This window comes from Malaclemys terrapin, chromosome 25 (assembly GCF_027887155.1).
Source record: "Malaclemys terrapin pileata isolate rMalTer1 chromosome 25, rMalTer1.hap1, whole genome shotgun sequence".
In the NCBI taxonomy this organism is placed as follows: Eukaryota; Metazoa; Chordata; order Testudines; family Emydidae; genus Malaclemys; species Malaclemys terrapin.
Window position 1 is genome coordinate 3,134,707 of NC_071529.1, and position 15,910 is coordinate 3,150,616.

The window sequence follows — 15,910 nt, forward strand, 5'->3', positions numbered from 1 at the left end:
ACTGGGTATTCCCCAACCCAGCAAAGAGGATGTAGCGAGGCAGTGTAGTGCCCAACCACCCTGCCGTGGCTCGAGTCCCCTACACTCCCCCACTGCAATTTGAAACCATTGCTCCTTGTTCTGTCATCTGCCACCACTGAGAACAGCCTAGCTCCATTCTCTTTGGAACCCCCTTCAGGTAGTTGAAGGCTGCTATCAAATCCCCCTTCACTCTTCTCTTCTGCAGACTAAATAACCCCAGTTCCCTCAGCCTCTCCTCATAAGTCATGTGCCCCAGCCCCCTAATCAAGTGATCCATCCCTGTCGCCCATTCCCAGCTTCTGGCAAACAGAGGCTAACGACACCATCCCTGCCCATCCTGGCTAATAGCCATTGATGGACCTATCATCCAGGAACTTATCTAGTTCTTTTTTGAACCCTGTTATAGTCTTGGCCTTCACAACATCCTCTGGCAAGGAGTTCCACAGGTGACTGTGCGTTGTGTGAAGAAATACTTCCTTTTGTTTGTGTTAAACCTGCTGCCTATTCATTTCATTTGGTGACCTCTAGTTCTTGTCTTATGAGAAGGAGTAAATAACACTTCCTTATTTACTTTCTCTACACCAGTCATGATTTTATAGACCTCTAAAAGGATTAAGAGCAACTTAGGGAGGCTGGCGAGGTAGTTGGCCCAGGTGTGGCTGGCTTAATCAGGCCACAGCTGGCCTGGATAAAAGGGCTGTGGGGCCAGTAGACAGGAGTCCCATTCAAGCCCTGGAGTGGGAGGCTAGCTGCCTGGGCACAAGGTACCTGAAGTGGAGCAGTGCTGGGGAAGGGCAAAGGGAGCTGGGAAGATCCAGCCTGGTAAATCCCCAGACTGCAGGCCTTGTTAAAGGCCCAAGGTAGGTACTGGGGTTAAAGAGGTGTAGGCCGGGGATAGGCAGAGGCAGCTGGTCCAACCCCCTTGCCAATGATGAGTGGCCATTACAGACTGCAGTTTGCCCCAGAGAGCGGGGGCTAGATGATGACTGGCAGTAGCCACTGAGGCAAGGTGGGCTTAGAGGGTTGGGGGTTCCCCTGGGAGGGGAGACCCAGAGTGTGGGGTAGTGCTGGGGCAGAACCCAGAGGTAAAGGGGCACCGGGGTCCGGGAGGGACACGGGGCCTGAGGCAGGCGAGTCACCAGCCAGCAGAGGGAGCTCTGGAGCTGGAGTTGAGCTAATTCTCAAGACGACCAGCAGGAGGCGCCTCACCAGTGAGTCTCACCGTGCTACAGACTAGTCCCAGTACAGACCCTTGGGGGACACCACTATTTACCTCTCTCTATTCTGAGAACTGACCATGTTTTTGTTTCCTATCTTTTAACCAGTTACTAATCCATGAGAGGACCTTCCCTCTTATCCCATGACAGCTTAATTTGCTTAAGAGCCTTTGGTGAGGGACCTTGTCAAAGGCTTTCTGAAAATCTAAGTACACTATATCTACTGGATCCCCCTTTCCCACATAATTGTTGATCCCCTCAAAGAATTCTAGTAGGTTGGTGAGGCATGATTTCCCTTGACAAAAACCATGTTGACTTTTCCCCAACAAATTACGTTCATCTATGTGTCTGACAATTTTGTTCTTTACTATAGTTTCAACCAGTTTGCCTTGTACTGAAGTCTAGGCTTACCGGCCTGTAATTGCCAGGATCGAGGCAATCCTGGATGGAGCCTTTTTTTAAAAAAGGGTGTCACATTAGCTACTCTCCAGTCATCTGGTACAGGAGCTGATTTAAGTGATAGGTTACATACCACAGTTAGTAGTTCTGCAATTTCATATCTGAGTTCCTTCAGAACTCTTGGGTGAATCCCATCTGGGCTTGGTGACTTACTACTGTTTAATTTATGAAAGGATATGAATGTATAAGCACTTTGATGGCACCTCTCCTGAGAGGATTGAAGGGTCCTAGCATGTATAGGGCCGGGGTTGTGCTGAACCGGAAGATTGCTTTTCCTTTGTTTAGGACGATGAATGTCTGAAAAACAAAGAGAGAAGGAAGATTCATTATTCCCTTCTCACAACACACACACAAGCCAATCAAACAAAAACATAAAGCTACCCCAAGCAGAGCTTTTATGTCCAAAACTAAATCAGCAGCTCCATGAATCTCACTAGGGACTATGCTATTGCTAATACATTTCACTGGATGGTGCTCAGATCCTAGGCAGATAGGCAGAAGGATAAAACCTTAAGATAGAATGCTAGATGTTGGTGGATATCTGATTGATGGGCCTATAGCTTTAGCTTCAACTGATTATTAGCATGGATGCTAGTGGTGTCATCTATAGGTCATGTAAAATCAAGTTTCCACAATAGCTTCATGTTTTGGGATGTTCATAATTTCTGAGATCTCCAGAGATGAAATTTTCCATACTTGGTCTCTTTTCAAACGAGAATATTGGCTCGTGCCAATGATAATCAATGGTAATGACTATTGCTTAATCAGGGCTATATTAGCATAATTTAGCTGGTATTGAGTGGTTCAAATGTCAAACTGCTTCTACTGTGAAAAATGTCTTTATATAAAAAGTATTGAGGAGGTTTCCACATCTATTATGTCTCAGTTCAAATGTGCTGTTTACATATTAAAAGTTGTTGTTTTTTTCTAGCTGCCAGCCTTGCAAACTCAACCTAGGATCTGAGAGTCAAACTGGGTTCTTCGGGGGCCACTCTAGCTTTAGGCAAACTAAGCAGTTGCCCAGGGTGGCAGATTTCTGGAAGAAATGATTTTTTGAGCGGCGTTGTGAGCAGTGTTGTGAGCAGCGTTTGATCAGCGTGCTCCCGGCCACAACACTCGCTCAAATTTGACCCAGATGCTCCTCTGTAATGGCGGAGGGAAGGTTTAGGGGCCAAGGGCAGCACCTGTGTCCCCCCCCACCTTCTTCAGGTTCTCAAAAGTGGGGGGGGCAGTGGCCCTTGGTGCCCCCCGTCTCCAGTGCCTACGAAGAGGGGGGTGGCACACTGAAGTTTTGCCTAGGGTGGCAGATTGTCTTGAGCGACAAAGAGTCCTGTGGCACCTTATAGACTAACAGAAGTCTTCACTACTTCTCTTAGTCTATAAGGTGCCACAGGACTCTTTGTCGCTTTTTACAGATCCAGACTAACACGACTACCCTGAGATTGTCTTGAGTGAACTCTGGGGTTCCTTCCATCTTTCTCATCACCCCCAGTAATAAAGAATGTGTGCATCAAATTCCTCCATCAGTGACATCTGTGCACCTTGTTAGCCTCCCGGGCATCTATTTCCCATGAAGGACAATATAATAGCACGTCAGTTTTCCTACAACTTCAGATGCAGGTGGGTAGCGCCTTACTGTGCTGGAGGCTACTCAGTGTGTGCCAGGCAAGGAGAGCCCATGAAAATCATTCACAGAGCTGGTCAAATATCAGAAAAAACTAGTCATAGATTTTAAGGCCAGACAGGACCATTATGACCCTCTAGTCTGACCTCCTGCTGGACACAGGCCCGGAGAACCCCGCCCAGTAATTTTTTCAGCAAGCCCATAACTTCTGTCTGAGCTATTCATGGAAGTCTGGCATTTAAATAGGGAAGTTCACTCCTTTCTGCCCCCCTGCACTGTGGTCCTGAGACTGGAGAAGCTCTGTCCCCTTGCCAGGGCCCGAGGCTACAGCGGGGAGTGAGAGCTCCTCCAGTCCCGGGGCCACAGCTGGGGTCCTGGTGCTGGGGCTTCCCCTGCCCACCCCGTGGCTTCTGCCACGGCTCCGGGCTTCCTCCATCCCATGGCGGATTTCTGCTGGGGTGCCCATTTTTTGGGGCCCCTGAGCATGGACCCCGTGGACCCATTGGATAATCCACCACTGGACAGGAGGGCCTGTGATGCTGACAGGCCAGGTGCCAGCTCTTGCCAAAGCTTTAGGCCTCAGCTGAGCACTGACAAATTCATTGCTGGAAACCAGTCTGTTTCCCCTGTGTGTTAGGGCTTGTCTACACTGGCACTTTCCAGCACTGCAACTTTCTCACTCAGGGGTGTGAAAAAAAAACAACCCCGAGAGCAGCAAGTTTCAGCGCTGGAAAGTGCCAGTGTATACAGTGCAGCAGCGCTGGCAGCTACGCCCCCATGGAGGTGGGTCTTTTAGAGCCACAACTACACAAGCCACGTTTAATTCAGGCCTGATTTAATGTTGTCAAGTTTGCAAATTAATTCCAATTCTGCAGTTTCTTGTTGGAGTCTGGTTTTGAAGTTTTTTTGTTGGAGTATTGCGACTTTGAGTTCTGTAATCGAGTGACCAGGGAGGTTGAAGTGTTCTCCGACTGGCTTTTGAATGTTATAATTCTTGACATCTGATTTGTGTCCATTTATTCTTTGGCGTAGAGACTGTCTGGTTTGGCCAATGTACATGGCAGAGGGGCATTGCTGGCACATGATGGCATATATCACATTGGTAGATGTGCAGGTGAACGAGCCCCTGATGGTATGGCTGATGTGATTAGGTCCTATGATGGTGTCCCCTGAATAGATATGTGGACAGAGTTGGCAACAGGCTTTGTTGCAAGGATAAGTTCCTGGGTTAGTGTTTTTGTTGTGTGGTTGCTGGTGAGTATTTGCTTCAGGTTGGGGGGCTGTCTGTAAGCGAGGACTGGCCTGTCTCCCAAGATCTGTGAGAGTAAAGGATCATCTTTCAGGATAGGTTGTAGATCCTTGATGATGCACTGGAGAGGTTTCAGTTGGGGGCTGAAGGTGACAGCTAGTGGCGTTCTGTTACTTTCTTTGTTGGGCCTGTCCTGTAGTAGGTGACTTCTGGGTACTCTTCTGGCTCTGTCAATCTGTTTCTTCACTTCAGCAGGTGGGTATTGTAGTTGTAAGAATGCTTGATAGAGATCTTGTAGGTGTTTATCTCTGTCTGAGGGGTTGGAGCAAATGCGGTTATATCTTAGAGCTTGGCTGTAGACAATGGATCGTGTGGTGTGGTCTGGATGAAAGCTGGAGGCATGTAGGGAAGTATAGTGGTCAATAGGTTTCCGGTATAGGGTGGTATTTTTGTGACCATCGCTTACTAGCACTGTAGTGTCCAAGAAGTGGATCTCTTGTGTGGACTGGTCCAGGCTGAGGTTGATGGTGGAATGGAAATTGTTGAAATCATGATGGAATTCCTCAAGGGCTTCTTTTCCATGGATCCAGATGATGAAGATGTTATCAATGTAGCGAAAGTAGAGTAGGGACGTTAGGGGACGAGAGCTGAGGAAGTGTTGTTCTAAGTCAGCAATAAAAATGTTGGCATATTGAGGGGCCATGCGGGTACCCATAGCAGTGCCGCTGACTTGAAGGTATACATTGTCCCCAAATGTGAAATAGTTGTGGGTGAGGACAAAGTCACAAAGTTCAGTCGCCAGGTTTGCCGTGACTTTATCGGGGATACTGTTCCTGATGGCTTGTAGTACATTTTTGTGTGGAATGTTGGTGTAGAGAGCTTCTACATCCATAGTGGCCAGGATGGTGTTTTCTGGAAGATCACCGATGGATTGTAGTTTCCTCAGGAAGTCAGTGGTGTATTGAAGATAGCTAGCAGTGCTGGTAGCGTAGGGCCTGAGGAGAGAGTCTACATAGCCAGACAATCCTGCTGTCAGGATGCCAATGCCTGAGATGATGGGGTGTCCAGGATTTCCAGGTTTACGGATCTTGGGTAGCAGATAGAATACCCTTGGTTGGAGTTCTAGGGGTGTGTTTGTGGAGATTTGTTCTTGTGCTTTTTCAGGGAGTTTCTTGAGCAGATGGTGTAGTTTCTTTTGCAGCTCTGTCACCTTTTGGGACCACAGAGTGTAACTCATCAGTGTACATATGTTTGCTTGTTTTAACCATGTAATAACTCTCTCATTTCTTTTCTTAGTTAGTAAGCCCTTAAATAGCTTATGATAGGATTGGCTACAAGTGTTGTCTTTGGTATGAAATGGGAGGTACAAATTGACCTGGGGTAAGTGACTGAGTATTTTGTGAACGTTGGTGTATAGCACCAACTATCACTAAGTCCAACTTGCCTGAGTGGCAAGATAGACTGGATTGCCCAAGGGGACAGGTAAGACTGTAATAGTACTTTAGGAGGTCACACTTGTTACTGGGTTGGTGAAATCTAATTATAGAATACAAAACCAGTTTGGGGGGTCTGCCCTGCTTCTTGACAGGTTGGCACTCACAGTCGTGAGCCATTCCCAACAGCGTGACAGGGTCATAGCATGGAGGGGCTGAGTGGACCATTAAGAGTGAAGAAAATCATACAAAATGGAGAGGGCAAAAATACCTTGTGCTCAGTTGTCTTCCCACCCGTATCTTTTGTCTGTGTGGTGCGATGTTGTTACACTTGTGAGCGCCCTAGGAACAGGGGCCCTGACATACTATAGATCTGTAAAGTGCCTAGCACACTGAGAGCACTAAATTAAAACTAGGGCGGGTCAGACATTTTCCATCCAAATCGCTTTGAGATGGAAAATTGAGTCTTCAACAAAATGATTTTTTTTTCATAAAAAGTGTCCACTTCAGTGGAAAATTTTGACTTTTTTCTAAAAAACCAAACATACAGAAGCTGAAAAGTTAATGTCTGAAATGTTGCCACAATGCTTCATGGGAGTTGTAATCCAGGTGCTTCATTCAGTGGTGTTCTCGTCCATCCTAGTGGTGTTCTCGTCCATCCTCCCTGTGCAAGGAAAAGGCCGGGGTAGAGACCGTCGAATCGTGGAAGTCAACGAATGGCTACGCAGGTGGTGTCGGAGAGAAGGCTTTGGATTCTTCGACCATGGGATGGTCTTCCAAGAAGAAGGAGTGCTAGGCAGAGACGGGCTCCACCTAACGAAGAGAGGGAAGAGCATCTTCGCCAGCAGGCTGGCTAACCTAGTGAGGAGGGCTTTAAACTAGGTTCACCGGGGGAAGGAGACCAAAGCCCTGAGGTAAGTGGGGAAATGGGATCCTGGGAGGAAGCACAAGCAGGAGAGCGCAACAGGGGAGGACTCCTGTCTCATGCTGAGAAAGAGGGACGATCGTTGAGTTATCTTAAGTGCGTATACACAAATGCAAGAAGCCTGGGAAACAAGCAGGGAGAACTGGAAGTCCTGGCACAGTCAGGGAACTATGATGTGATTGGAATAACAGAGACTTGGTGGGATAACTCACATGACTGGAGTACTGTCATGGATGGATATAAACTGTTCAGGAAGGACAGGCAGGGCAGAAAAGGTGGGGGAGTTGCGTTGTATGTAAGAGAGGAGTATGACTGCTCAGAGCTCCGGTATGATACTGCAGAAAAACCTGAGAGTCTCTGGATAAAGTTGAGAAGTGTGAGCAACAAGGGTGATGTCGTGGTTGGAGTCTGCTATAGACCACCAGACCAGGGGGACGAGGTGGACGAGGCTTTCTTCTGGCAACTAGCAGAAGTTGCTAGATCACAGGCCCTGGTTCTCATGGGAGACTTTAATCACCCTGATATCTGCTGGGAGAGCAATACAGCGGTGCACAGGCAATCCAGGAAATTTTTGGAAAGTGTAGGGGACAATTTCCTGGTGCAAGTGCTGGAGGAACCAACTAGGGGCAAAGCTTTTCTTGACCTGCTGCTCACAAACAGGGAAGAACTAGTAGGGGAAGCAAAAGTGGATGGGAACCTGGGAGGCAGTGACCATGAGATGGTCGAGTTCAGGATCCTGACACAAGGAAGAAAGGAGAGCAGCAGAATACGGACCCTGGACTTCAGAAAAGCAGACTTTGACTCCCTCAGGGAACAGATGGGCAGGATCCCCTGGGAGAATAACATGAAGGGCAAAGGGGTCCAGGAGAGCTGGCTGTATTTTAAAGAATCCTTATTGAGGTTGCAGGAACAAACCATCCCGATGTGTAGAAAGAATAGTAAATATGGCAGGCGACCAGCTTGGCTAAACAGTGTAATCCTTGCTGATCTTAAACGCAAAAAAGAGGCTTATAAGGAGTGGAAGATTGGACAAATGACCAGGGAGGAGTATAAAAATATTGCTCAGGCGTGCAGGAGTGAAATCAGGAAGGCCAAATCACACTTGGAGTTGCAGTTAGCAAGAGATGTTAAGAGTAACAAGAAGGGTTTCTTCAGGTATGTTAGCAACAAGAAGAAAATCAAGGAAAGTGTGGGCCCCTTACTGAATGAGGGAGGCAACCTAGTGACCGAGGATGTGGAAAAAGCTAATGTACTCAATGATTTTTTTGCCTCTGTCTTCACGCACAAGGTCAGCTCCCAGATTGCTGCACTGGGCAGTACAGCATGGGGAGAAGGTGGCCAACCCTCTGTGGAGAAAGAAGTGGTTCGGGACTATTTAGAAAAACTGGACGTGCACAAGTCCATGGGGCCGGATGCACTGCATCCGAGGGTGCTAAAGGAGTTGGCGGGTGAGATTGCAGAGCCATTAGCCATTATTTTTGAAAACTCATGGCGATCGGGGGAGGTCCCAGATGACTGGAAAAAGGCTAATGTAGTGCCCATCTTTAAAAAAGGGAAGGAGGAGGATCCGGGGAACTACAGGCCAGTCAGCCTCACCTCAGTCCCTGGAAAAATCATGGAGCAGGTCCTCAAGGAATCAATTATGAAACATTTAGAGGAGAGGAAAGTGATCAGGAACAGTCAGCATGGATTCACGAAGGGGAAGTCGTGCCTGACTAACCTAATTGCCTTCTATGATGAGATAACTGGCTCTGTGGATGAGGGGAAAGCAGTGGATGTGTTATTTCTTGACTTTAGCAAAGCTTTTGATACTGTCTCCCACAGTATTCTTGCCACCAAGTTAAAGAAGTATGGGCTGGATGAATGGACTGTAAGGTGGATAGAAAGCTGGCTAGATCGTCGGGCTCAACGGGTAGTGATCAATGGCTCCATGTCTAGTTGGCAGCCGGTTTCAAGTGGAGTGCCCCAAGGGTCGGTCCTGGGGCCGGTTTTGTTTAATATCTTTATTAATGATCTGGAGGATGGTGTGGACTGCACTCTCAGCAAGTTTGCAGATGACACTAAACTAGGAGGCGTGGTAGATACACTAGAGGATAGGGATCGGATACAGAGGGACCTAGACAAATTAGAGGATTGGGCAGAAAAAAACCTGATGAGGTTCAACAAGGACAAGTGCAGAGTCCTGCACTTAGGACGGAAGAATCCCATGCACTGCTACAGACTAGGGACCGAATGGCTAGGTAGCAGTTCTGCTGAAAAGGACCTAGGGGTCACAGTGGACGAGAAGCTGGATATGAGTCAACAGTGTGCTCTTGTTGCCAAGAAGGCTAACGGCATTTTGGGCTGTATAAGTAGGGGCATTGCCAGCAGATCGAGGAACGTGATCGTTCCCCTTTATTCGACATTGGTGAGGCCTCATCTGGAATACTGTGTCCAGTTTTGGTCCCCACACTACAAGAAGGATGTGGAAAAATTGGAAAGAGTCCAGCGGAGGGCAACAGAAATGATTAGGGGTCTGGAGCACATGACTTATGAGGAGAGGCTGAGAGAACTGGGATTGTTTAGTCTCCAGAAGAGAAGAATGAGGGGGGATTTGATAGCAGCCTTCAACTACCTGAAGGGGGGTTCCAAAGAGGATGGAGCTCGGCTGTTCTCAGTGGTGGCAGATGACAGAACAAGGAGCAATGGTCTCAAGCTGCAGTGGGGGAGGTCCAGGTTGGATATCAGGAAAAACTATTTCACTAGGAGGGTGGTGAAACACTGGAATGCGTTACCTAGGAAGGTGGTGGAGTCTCCTTCCTTGGAGGTTTTTAAGGCCCGGCTTGACAAAGCCCTGGCTGGGATGATTTAGCTGGGAATTGGTCCTGCTTTGAGCAGGGGGTTGGACTAGATGACCTCTTGAGGTCCCTTCCAACTCTGATATTCTATGATTCTATGATTCTATGATTCTATACCCCCATTCTGCCCTATAAGCCAGGCTCCCTAGTCGGACGGTGACTCCCATGATGCACTGCAGTCACTCAGCAAGAGTGGAGTCAATCTCTGACAAAAACTACCTATAAGAACAATTCTGCCTTATTTTCAGGAGATGGTGTAAATATTGCACCATTCACTGTTAACTGCTATTTCCTGTGACAGTTTAGAGGATCCATTTGGAGATGCAGCTAAAATTGTGGTTGCTTCTTCAAAGCAGATTTGAATTCCTTTGCTGTGGAGATCCAGTCGGACATTTCAGGAGGTCCCCCATAAACTTTTCCAGGGTTTCCTGATTTTATCCTGGGTCAGACACATAACAAATCAGCCTCACTCCTGCTGTTTCTTCCCTTCTGGTCATAAAACCAAGAAATGCAAAGAAACTAGCCACACCACATGCCACACAAATCAGCTAAGGGGACATACTAAAACAAGATGCCATGGCTTAAGAGATGGCTCAGAGAACATGCTGTGATGGGTGCTGGAGAATGTGCCACAGAACATAGAGAACGTACCAAGCCATGCCAAACTAAGGGAATTCTCCACTCTCTAGAATTAATTAAAAACTCCTTGGACTCTTCAGAAGATATTCTGAATGCAAGGGACCATGTCCAGAAAGTCCAGTTCACTCAGCATCACTAAGAACACCCACAAGCAAACAGCAGAACTATCCTACAACTCTATGAGAAACTCAGAAACTACACCAGCCTTATGGATTCGATCACATGTGGAACAGGCCTTTATGCAAGATGTAGCATTGAGCAAGTGATGGACAAATGGGCAGTTTCCTTTAGGTGGGGAAAAGCTGATGATATTCGCCATGATTTTATTGTGACTCTCACAATATTTGATGTTTTACTTCAAGCCTCAGCTCCTGCAGATACCCACAGGAGAATCTCGCCCTTGTAGCTGCAGAGAAAAGCTTGAAAATGTGACATAAATGCACCCCAAAATGCTCAAAAACCAGAGCGCAAAGAAGAAGACCCCAGATTTATTATATTTTTTAAAATCTCGTGATTTTTTTCAGTCCTGACTCACGTTTTTTGAAAGTCTAGCAACTTAGGACTTCAAATATTTTCAGGCTGTCTAGGGACCTGCTTGGACTTTGGCGTAAGTTAGAGCCTCAAAACATCTCTATCTCGTGTTCTGGCTAAAATGGCTGAGAAAAATTGGGAGTGCGGCACACAGCACACAGCCCATGTCAGGAGTGGGACTTGGGAGGGAGTCAGGGGAACGGTTTTGGGTTTTTGTTGCATTCTGCAGTGTTTTGCTAAAGAGGCTTGATAATATAAATAGCCAAGGCCCTGCCCTGTATGTCAGAATACTCTGCAGCCAAACAAAGGAGAAAATTGATAACATTATTTATTTCCAGTTGTGCCCATGATGTGCTTTCTAATCCGAAAAGAAGGTAGATCCCTGCCTGAGTTCGCTATCTAACGACAAACAGACACAGTCATGGGAAGGAGGACGATGTTAAGATATGTCCAAGACAAGTCATGAGAAGCATTAGCTAGAGTGTTTCGGTGGTGTGAAGTGTGTGGGAATCATTTTGTGGGAGAGACGCTCAAGACAACAGTTAGTTGGCGTGTTTATTGAGTTTAGAGTTGAAGAGAATTACAGAGATGAGGCAGTAGTCGAAGAGTTCAAGCTGACAGCAGAGCAGAGACTCTTTGAGAATAGTTGAATCTGGAGAATGCTTGTATTGCAAAGGAAAGGAGCCAGAGGTCACCATAAAAGATCTGGAACCGGCAGAAATAGGAGAGGAGGAGTCCAATGTCTCACCTGCTCCCTTGGGAATGATTGAGGTGTGAGATGTGTAATAATGTAAAAACACCATGATGGTGCACAGCTGACAGAGCTGTGTCAGCCATGGGGGTACCATGTTTCTGTGAGTGCCAGGACATGGGGAAGGAGTTGAAAGTGCTGTGAGGGTGGTGGTTCTTTTCAAGATAGCATGGGCAGAGCAGGGGTAGCAGGAAAAGCAGAATGGTCTTGATCATTAGCTTTTAAAGTCTTCACCTGGCAATACTGGAGAATGGAGGAGTTACCCAGCCTGCACCTTCTCCATGGTGGGATGGGATGTTATGTGGGGGGCAGAAGTTCCATTCTAGAGGTGCCATATGATAATCGAGAGCCGATGAAAAGCATTATGTGCTGGCACAGATGGATGTTTATAGTTAAATTAGCTTGTTCAGTGAGCCCATCACTGTTAATGGCGTTACATGGATGGATGGTTGAGTGAGGGAGAGGTGAAGCCTTGGAGAGGCAGCCAGACTTACAAGGGCTCATCCAAACCTAGAGCGAGTTGAAAAAATGTCGACGTAACAGTTTTCCACTGAAAAATGCAGTTTTGTCAAAATTCTAATGTGTTGCGGGAATGTGTTGGTTTTAACAAAAAATTTTTGATGTGAAAAAGTCAATATTTTGTTTCAAAGGTGTCCTATTTATTTATTTCATTTAGATGATTTATACAATAGTAAAATAATTGTAATATATTTATATATATTTAATGTTGTGTCTAGATAATCTAAATCAAAATGAAATGAAAAGTTTCAACACCATTGAAATGGAATGTTTTGGTGGTCCTGAACCAAATTGTTTTTGCAATTTTTGGTTCATGGAAAACTTTCAAGTTTTGGCTTTTTGTTCTGATCCAGAACAACATTTTTGGTAAATGTCTTGATTTCCTGCAGAAGGGAAATTCCAGTTTGTAACCAGCTCTTTCCAAAGCCTTGTCGTTACTCAGACTCTCACCCCCTCCATGGCATCAGCTCCTGCCCCTGCTCATGTTTTTGAGGAATCCCCAATCCAATGGGCAGCTTCAAAACAAACTTGTAGGAGCTCAGTGGTGAGATGCTTGATGCAGGCTCAGAACATGTGGTGGGGGAAGCTCCCAGCAGCTAGATTTGCAATGCCAGGTACTGATTCAGTGAGAGCCCCTGAAGATTATGTGGAGTGACCTAGAGCAAATCCCTATCAACTTTGCCTGCTCCAGAAGGTGGAAATGTGACAGAAAAGGCACAAATCAGTTCTGCCATTTAGAGATGGGGCCACGGTGCAAACTTTGGATTTGAACCCGGGTTTGGATTCTGGATGTCCCAAAGCTCAGTGGTTTTGGGAGCAGGGCTGGCTCTAGGCACCAGGAAACCAAGCACGTGCTTGGGGCAGCACAATTTCAGGGGTGGCATTCCGGCCACCTTTTTTTTTTGCTTTGGCAGTTGCACTCCCAGAGGTTTTTTTTTGCATGGGGCAGCAAAAAACCTAGAGCCGACCCTGTTTGGGAGCTGGGATTTTGGGTTATACACAGCAAAGAGCCATTGGCAGGATTTGGCTCCATTCTGGGTTTGGGGAAGAGCTGGATGATTAATGAATTTTTTGGGTCGCTGGCAATTCACCAAAGTAATTTTTTTAAAAGTTTCATTTCAGGCTGTTCCATCTTTTACAGATAAAGAGTTACCGGGGCTTGGCAGCCCCTGGCCTGAGCAGTTTGGGTAGGACCCACCTCTCTGAGAAGGTGGCTGTCTGTCCCACAGCCCTTTCTCAGCAGGGCCTGGCTCCTACTTTCCTACCTTTTTATCATTGTAGAAGGGGTCTAGGTCTTCCAAGGGCACCCCGATGAGTTCTGGAGGCAGGTCCCCGTAAATGCGTGGGAGGGGTTTCCCAGCTTCCAAATCGCTGCTGGCCTTCAGCTCTTCTTCCTCATGCACTTCCACATGCTGCCGTTTGATCTTGAGCGCTTCTGCCTCAGCAATCCGCTGCTCTATGGCAGCGAGGGACTCGCGGGTGAACGGGCGGAGATTATCAGGACCAGGTACATGTGGCGGGATTGCCATCTTCTCATTCTGCTCTCAGAAACCCTCTGCCTGGCCTCTTGGGAAGGGAAAAACCTGAAATGACAGAAAGGAACAGATCTGTTTCACACCACATCAATTTCACATTCAGCTGAGTTTCCTCCTTCTGGGATGTGATCCACATTGTGATGTTCTTGTTTCCTTGAGGCGAGCGACTGTCGCTGAGTGCTGAATTCGAATCCTACCAGAGCGTGTAACTGACAACAGAATCCAGCTGCTAATTCTGCACTATCATAGAGCTATGGTCAGTAACATGATGTACCATGCACTCTTACATCTGCGTAACTGGTTAGTGTATGTTCTGTGTCCCTCTCTGTGTCCAATCCACAGAGGATATGAGTCTGTTACCACTCCAATTAGTGAGCATGGCTTTTTTGCTCCACCTGTAGCACCTCAGGTTTTTAGTTCTAGAGATCCCCAGTTCAACCAGGGTCTGTCAGCCTAGCTGGCAACCATCACACATGCATTTCCTCAAGGTGTTCTAGGAGTTGATCTGCTAATGATCTCTGGCATCAGCTGGGACATTTATAAATAAATCTTTAAAACTGAGATCCATATGTTAAATAAACCACTCCCAACATCTGTCCCTGCCTCGTCCCCTCCCCTCACTCAATACACTGCCAGCTGCATGACCCGTGGACTTAGCTTTCAGTCCTTGTGGCACTGTTCAGATCCAAGTTATTGTTATTTATATATTAGGGAACTAGACCCCAATCAAGGATCAGCACCCCACGATACCAGGCGCTGCACAGACACATAACAAAGACAGACCCTGCTTCAGGCTGGATCCCGCAGGCACATAGGTGGAGACACACAGATTCATAGATCCCAAAGCCGGAAAGGAGCACTGTGATCATCTTGTCTGATCTTCCTGTATAATACAGGCCTCAGAACTTCACCAGAATAATTACCAGAGCAGATCTTTCAGAAAAACATCTAGTCTTGACTTTAAAATTGCCAGTGACGGCAAATCCATCACATCCCTTGGGAAATTGTTCCAATGATTAATTACCCTCCCTGTTAAACATTTACACCTTATTTCGAGTCTGAATCTGTGTAGCTTCAACTTCCAGCCATTGGATTGTGTTAGACCTTCCTCTGCTACATTGAAGAGTCCCTTATTAAATATTTGTTCCCCATGTAGATATTTACAAACTATAATCAAGTCACCCGGTAGCCTGCTCTTGGTTAAGCTAAATAGATTGAGTTCTTCGGGTAAAGAAAAGACCTGCGGCATGGCTGCGGCTGGCCTGAGTCAGTTAGTATGCAGTGTAGGTATGCAGGCTCGGGCTGGAGCCCTGGCGCTGGGCCCCTCCTCCCTTGTGGGGTCTCAAAGTTCAGGCTCTGGTCCAAGCCCAAACATCTACACCACAATTAAACAGCCCCATAGCCTGAGCCCTGTGAGTCCAAGTCAGCTGACCCAGGCCAGTCACGGGTGTTTAATTGCTGTGTAGATGTACCCCTTGAGTCTGTTACTACAAGGCAGGTTTTCTAATCCCTCAATCATTCTCGTGGCTCTTCTCTGAACCCCTTCCAATTGATCAACATCCCTCTTGAATTGTGAGTTACATCCGAAGAAGTGGGCTGTAGTCCACGAAAGCTTATGTTCTAATAAATTTGTTAGTCTCTAAGGTGCCACAAGTACTCCTGTTCTTAATGTAATCAAGATGATGAGTTAACAATGAAATGAACAGGCTTTAGCATGAGAGCAGAAGTCCCAGCTGGTCAATGAACGAACGTGGCCGGAAAGATCTTGTTTGAGATCATCAAGCTAAAGATCTATGGTGTTTGTTTTATGGCACCCTGCCCGTCCTGTGCTTTCTGCACACACAGTTAGAAATAAATGACAACAATTAGCAGCAGTATCCCCCTTTATCAAACACTTCCAAATCTCTGCATCGCTGTACGGTCCAGACCCGCCCAACTAGCCACTTCCCCACTCCTTCTGGGAGGCTGGGATCTGCAAAACACAAATCGAAGGTCAACGGGTTCAGGCTCTCATGACCAATGAGAAAAGACCAGTCAAGGGGCCCACATACATCCTCCTTCCAGCCCCTTCACACTATTACCTTGTGCATGTCTGCCACTATCACTGGGCCCCGAATCATTTATTTTGACTGCCTTCCTTCAGTCACCTGTTCTATATTATTCAATTAAA

At 46.8% G+C, this 15,910-nt stretch overlaps 1 protein-coding gene across 1 annotated transcript in view; it reads right to left on the bottom strand.

Annotated features, from left to right (window-relative positions):
• SCN4A (sodium voltage-gated channel alpha subunit 4) overlaps positions 1-13,751 on the bottom strand; it is a 114,844-nt gene extending 101,093 nt beyond the window's left edge. Inside the window, exons 1-2 of the mRNA XM_054014154.1 lie at positions 13,471-13,751; positions 1,876-1,994 (exon numbers count right to left, since the gene is read on the bottom strand). Coding sequence (XP_053870129.1) covers positions 1,876-1,994; positions 13,471-13,734 — 383 coding nt within the window. The 5' untranslated portion in view covers positions 13,735-13,751. The remainder of the gene's footprint in view (positions 1-1,875; positions 1,995-13,470) is intronic.
• Between the last annotated feature and the right edge of the window lie 2,159 nt (positions 13,752-15,910).